The sequence below is a fragment of the Bison bison genome, unplaced genomic scaffold, assembly GCF_000754665.1.
Source record: "Bison bison bison isolate TAMUID 2011002044 unplaced genomic scaffold, Bison_UMD1.0 scf7180017864229, whole genome shotgun sequence".
In the NCBI taxonomy this organism is placed as follows: domain Eukaryota; kingdom Metazoa; phylum Chordata; class Mammalia; order Artiodactyla; family Bovidae; genus Bison; species Bison bison.
In genome coordinates, this window is record NW_011494801.1 from 1,633,972 (window position 1) to 1,640,010 (window position 6,039).

A 6,039-nucleotide genomic window follows, 5' to 3' on the forward strand; every position below is an offset into this window, starting at 1 on the left:
CTTTTGTGGTCACCAGAAGGATAATAATCCATGAAAGCCATACACTTTGTGAAAAATTCATCAAAGTTAAAAGAAGGGGGTGGTTTTAAGAAATTAACCTAAATTAAAGAAAGAGAGAGAGAAAGGGAGAAGTTTTTGGTTATTCTGAGGGTTTCCTGGTCCTTTGAATATAATTTCTCAACAGAAGGGGCCGGGTGTTGAATGTCCCAGACATGATAATCAGACACTGGCATACTTAAACAGTGGAGAGCTTTAATTTGTATGTAATTACATTAAAAATATCTCTGATTAGTCATTAAGATCTCAATCTTCAGTATATACACAGCAGGCCATTCCAGGGAACAAACCTGTATACTCTTCCACTCTTATAAGTTTCTTCTTTTTTTTCTTATTACTTTACAATATTTTAATTGAAATAATACTTGGTTAAACTGCATACCATTTCTTTCTTACAAGTGTAAAAGGACAAAAGGTGCTGATGCCCCAAAAGGTATTAGGAACATCACCAGTAATAAAATTTGTACCAAGATCATCAACTCCAAGATATGATACATAGAGAATGGCACAACCTTATTTCCTTAATATTTCTGCCTCCAAAAATGGATAACCTTTAGTCCAATAATGAGAAACTATCAGGCAAAACAAAATCGAGGAACATACACCAAAATAACTGATTAATACTCATGTTAAGTGTCAAGGTCATAAAAGACAAGGAAAAACTGTTTTACAGATTGCAGGAGACTAAGTTAAAAATAACAGGGCAGTGTGAGATCATGGATAGAATCCTGGGAAACTCACGAAGGACATTAGTGGGAAAACAGGTGAAATCCAAACAAGGCCTTTAATTAGTGAATAGTCATGTGAAGAGTTGACTCATTGGAAAAGACTCTGATGTTGGGAGGGATTGCGGGCAGGAGGAGAAGGGGACGACAGAGGATGAGATGGCTGGATGGCATCACTGACTCGATGGACGTGAGTCTGGGTGAACTCTGGGAGTTGGTGATGGACAGGGAGGCCTGGTGTGCTGCGATTCATGGGGTCGCAGAGTCAGACATGACTGAGCGAATGAACTGAATTGAAATGATACTCTACCAATGTCAGTTTTCAGGTTTTGACTATTGCACTCTGGTTATGAAGAATGTTAACATTTGTGGAAGCTGGCTAATGGATATATGGAAACACTCTATTGTTTCTGAACTTTGCTGTGAGTCTAAGTTTAAAAATTAAAAACAAATTTTGAAGATATAAGTAATGATCGAAGAAGATGGGGGAGCAGGGGCATTGCTATCAGCCAGCTAGGTCATGCAGCCCTGATGTGTATTACTGGAAGAGTGAGTCGGGGAGGCTAGGAGGGGAGTAGACTGATGCATAGGGCATGGTTTGGGGTTCTCATCTTTGCCGGCAACTTCATGCATTCACCATCTATTCTTTCCATCTGCCAAACGGTCCTGTTGCTGGTTCAGTTAGCAGCAGAGCTCTCCTTCCTTTTTCTAATTGGCTATATCCCAGGGACAGTTCTGCTTATAGTCCAGCTTCAACTTAACTACAGTGTTTTCTGCTAGGCAGGGCTCAGGGAAAATTCTTTTCCCTCCATAGTCTTTGCTGTCCCTGCTCGCCTCCAGTTCTCATCCTCTGTGATTACTTGCATTGAGTTAGGAGTGTTGAGGAGAGAACTTGAGGGCGAATGGCAGCCCCCAAAACTATTGTACAACCCTCTGCTCCCAGGGAATAGCCAGGAAATTTTTCATTAAACAAGGGCACTAGTCCCACCAAAGGCCTCCATACCCAAATTCCACATCTTTAGTTACCACAGAAAAGCCTGATCACTTCCTCTTGAACTCACCAGGCTTGGTTCCTCCCAGAGGAGATGTCCTGGGCTAATACTTTTCAATCTATCCCAGACTGACCCCATCCAAGTTGCCAGCTTCATAGAACCAGTGGCTTTTCTGACAGGAGGCCCCTGGCATGGACTGGCAGAACTTTGGACAAGTAGCAGCATCACACCTACCTTAACTGCTCTCTGATCTGGAATCCTCTCAATTTCAATCATGCTCCTGTCACAGAGCTGCCAGCAGTTTGGGGATAGAATGACGTCATTCACCTGTGCCATGTTCTGCGCGAGGCGCACGTCATCTACGGCCTGACCAATCACCAAAAAGTAGTTTCGAGTTTCGTCTCCAAAGACCAACATGCTGATGTGGCCAGCAGCCAGTCCTGGCAGGAAGGCAAGCAAGGGTTTGCATGAGAAGTTTTGGCTTAGTCCCCAGCAGCATGGCTTCTCGGACAATCAGAATCTTGAGCATCTCAGAGAAAAGTCTAGTCTCTAAAATTTTGTATAGAAATCAGTGAATGTCTCTTCTGGGCCCAGGCCTTCCCAAACACCTTTGCTCTGGAATCTAGAAAATTAGCTACTTATTTTCCACCTTTTTGTGACATTTAGCTCCCTAGATGGCCATATCACTCCTCAAAGAAAGTTATTTTATTTTTTCTTCAATTCATACTTCAAACTACTTCTTATTTATACAGAGGACAATTTTAATGACTTCTGTTTGGGAAAGATTTGCATTTTATCAGAGATGAGGTTCTAGTTAAAAAGTAACAGGGTGAAATTTCAGGCAACAGATAGACAAGAAAAGGTTGGAGAAATGAGCAGGTATTTTGACCGTCGAGTGTTCCATCCCAAGACTGTGTCTTCTAGTTGTTTTTAGGTTGGGAGCTGAAGATTTTGGTACCAAAACAACAGAAGACAGAATGTTTTAAAATATGACGTGTAAAAAATGTATGTGTAAATGAGCTGTGATACACAGTTCTTTTAAATTACCATAATTAACATAATCAAAGGTTGTTTTTTATCTTTGCTCTGATGTGCTACTTTGTCAAGACTGAATCCCCCTGATATATACATATTACAGGGGGTCTGTTTTTCCTCTGAAGTACATGGATGCCTAGGCTGGTTAAAAGATACTGGTACTTCTTCTTTAATAGCCATTAAGTATGCACCTGAAGGGTCCCCATCATTTTTCAAGAAGAATAATACATCAAAACTCTCTAGGTGGTAACTTGGAAAGAAATATTTAGTATTACAACAAATTTGATTTTTTTTTAACAGAAGATTTAAAAATCTTGGAAAATTTGAATAACCTAAAGCAGAGGTCCTCAACCTCTGGGATCTAAAGCCCGATGATCTGAGGTGGAGCTGATGTAATAATAATAGAAATAAAGTCTACAATAAATGTAATGCAATTGAATCATCCCGAAACCACCATCCCCCCAAGCCAGTCCGTGGAAAAATTGTCTTTCACAAAACCAGTCCCTGGTGCTAAAAATTTTGGGACTGCTGACCTAAAGAAAGCTGAGAGCAGTTAACTGGATAACCCCTGATCCATCTTCTTATCACCTCTGATATTCAAGAATTCTAAAGTTTACAGTTAGGTAGACATGAATACCAATAGCACCAGCTGAACTCATCATTCATACCTATCAGAATTTCATTTCCCACCTGTGAAATAGATCCCACACTGCCTATACCTCAGGACTGTGGTGAAGCAGAAGTGACACTGAGTAATGTCTGCAGTACAATATGGAAATACAGGTGATCGTTATTGTATGTATGAATTTAAGAAGCCCTCTATTAAGTGCAGCTGTGTTGCAGGCTGACCTTTTAAGCTTTTCTTGCACATGAGTCTTATGAAGTAGAGGAGGACTAGTCCTAATACGTTGTTGAATCTATGTAATCACAAGCTGCTCCCTACTGTGCTTAATAATAATCATTGTTGACAGCAGCAAGACCTAATAACAGCAATAGTAATGATAAAGAGTATTTTGTGGAGTGGTTGTGCCAGGTACTATTCTAACCATTCAAATTTACTTTTTGTAAGAGTTATGAGGTGGATATTAGGAGTTCTCTTAACTGGTAAATGAGGAAACCAAAATTCACCTTCAGGTTAGTCAAAGTTCATGACCTGATGGTGGGCCTGAGTCATGATGTTCCACTGTTTTCTCTTTAGAGGGGCGATTCCTCAGGAGTTAGGACCCATGTTCAAACTGCTATAGCATCTCTTTCTCAAAAGCTTACATATATGTCTCTCTCTCTATATATAGAGAGAGATCCTTAATTCCCAGATCAGGGATCAAACCAGTCGTCCCTGCATTGGGAGTGCAGTTTCTTAACTACTGGACTGTCTTAACTACTGGACAACCAAAGCTTACCTATCTTGACTCGGATATCCAGGCCTTCTTCAGACTCCTGGGTCTCAAACAATCCGTGAATCTCCAGGCTACATTTAATGACCACTGTGATGATGTTTTTCAGCTGCTTTCTCTCCACCTTCCACAGGGCTAGCAGTGCATCACCTTGAAAAGACAGACACATTGGGGGCTCCTGACCTGCCCTGGGATTCCACTCTGTTTTGCATGAAATCCGTACAGAAACTTAGTCTTCAAACATTCCTCTACCCACTGCTACCTGCTGCTCTCTCTGAGATGTCTCCTTTGTCAGAGTATAGGAGCCTTGTACCCACTGCTACCTGCTGCTCTCTCTGAGATGTCTCCTTTGTCAGAGTATAGGAGCCTTGTACCCACTGCTACCTGCTGCTCTCTCTGAGATGTCTCCTTTGTCAGAGTATAGGAGCCTTGTACCCACTGCTACCTGCTGCTCTCTCTGAGATGTCTCCTTTGTCAGAGTATAGGAGCCTTGTACCCACTGCTACCTGCTGCTCTCTCTGAGATGTCTCCTTTGTCAGAGTATAGGAGCCTTGTACCCACTGCTACCTGCTGCTCTCTCTGAGATGTCTCCTTTGTCAGAGTATAGGAGCCTTGTACCCACTGCTACCTGCTGCTCTCTCTGAGATGTCTCCTTTGTCAGAGTATAGGAGCCTTGTACCCACTGCTACCTGCTGCTCTCTCTGAGATGTCTCCTTTGTCAGAGTATAGGAGCCTTGTACCCACTGCTACCTGCTGCTCTCTCTGAGATGTCTCCTTTGTCAGAGTATAGGAGCCTTGGCACTCCTTTCTTACCCCTGCCGTCTCAGTAAGCCCTCATACCTGCAAATTTTAAGATGTCTCCTCCAAAAATCAACACTTCTGAGGGAAAAAAAGAAAATAAGGTGAAATGAAACTCTGTTTTTTTTTTTCTTTCTTTCTCTTATTTTATGAAAGTTTCATGTGTACAGCATAACTTTGGTTTCTGAAAGCCAATAAAAAGAATCTACCCTTCAACAATGGGGTAGAAATTAGGTCAAGTTAAGAGCATCTCAGAGATAGGTTTATACTAAAGATGTCTTCTCAGACAAGGCATTTAAACCCAAGGCTCAGACAAGAATGAGAACAGTGAGCTGGAGTATGTACCTGCTCTGTTTCTGTGAATGGAAAGTAGAAGTTAGGATTTCTCATGAGGCCTGAGGACAGCTACCCTCCTCCCATGATAATGAAATGCTCTTTATTGATCTGTGTGTGTTGTGAGTCAGGGCTTGACTGAGGGTGGATGAGTGCACGAATGACAGGACTCCATAAGAATTGAAAAACAAAAAACCACAGCTATGGTCAATTTGAATTTTATCGCCAACTTGCATTTTGTTTATTTAGGCTTTATGACATAAACAGGTATTTCTCTTCTTATTTTTGCAACATTGAAAATGTGCTAAGTGCAATGCAAAAAGGAACTAGAAAACTGTAGATTTCTGCTTTTAATGAGGATTAAGTGTCATGGCATCTGGTCCCATCATTTCATGGGAAATAGATGGGGAGACAGTGGAAACAGTGTCAGACTTTATTTTTTTGGGCTCCAAAATCACGGCAGATGGTGACTGCCGCCATGAAATTAAAAGATGCTTACTCCTTGGAAGGAAAGTTATGACCAACCTAGATAGCATATTCAAAAGCAGAGACATCACTTTGCCAACAAAGGTCCATCTAGTCATGGCTATGGTTTTTCCAGTGGTCATGTATGGATGTGAGAGTTGGACTGTGAAGAAAGCTGAGCGCTGAAGAATTGATGCTTTTGAACTGTGGTTTTGGAGAAGACTCTTGAGTGTCCCTTGG

At 41.5% G+C, this 6,039-nt stretch overlaps 1 protein-coding gene across 1 annotated transcript in view; it reads right to left on the reverse strand.

The window, feature by feature from the left end:
* The window catches only part of ADCY10 (adenylate cyclase 10 (soluble)), an 80,927-nt gene that overhangs the window by 71,542 nt on the left and 3,346 nt on the right, over nt 1-6,039 (reverse strand). Inside the window, exons 3-6 of the mRNA XM_010846010.1 lie at nt 5,044-5,082; nt 4,210-4,353; nt 2,009-2,214; nt 2-98 (exon numbers count right to left, since the gene is read on the reverse strand). Coding sequence (XP_010844312.1) covers nt 2-98; nt 2,009-2,214; nt 4,210-4,353; nt 5,044-5,082 — 486 coding nt within the window. The remainder of the gene's footprint in view (nt 1; nt 99-2,008; nt 2,215-4,209; nt 4,354-5,043; nt 5,083-6,039) is intronic.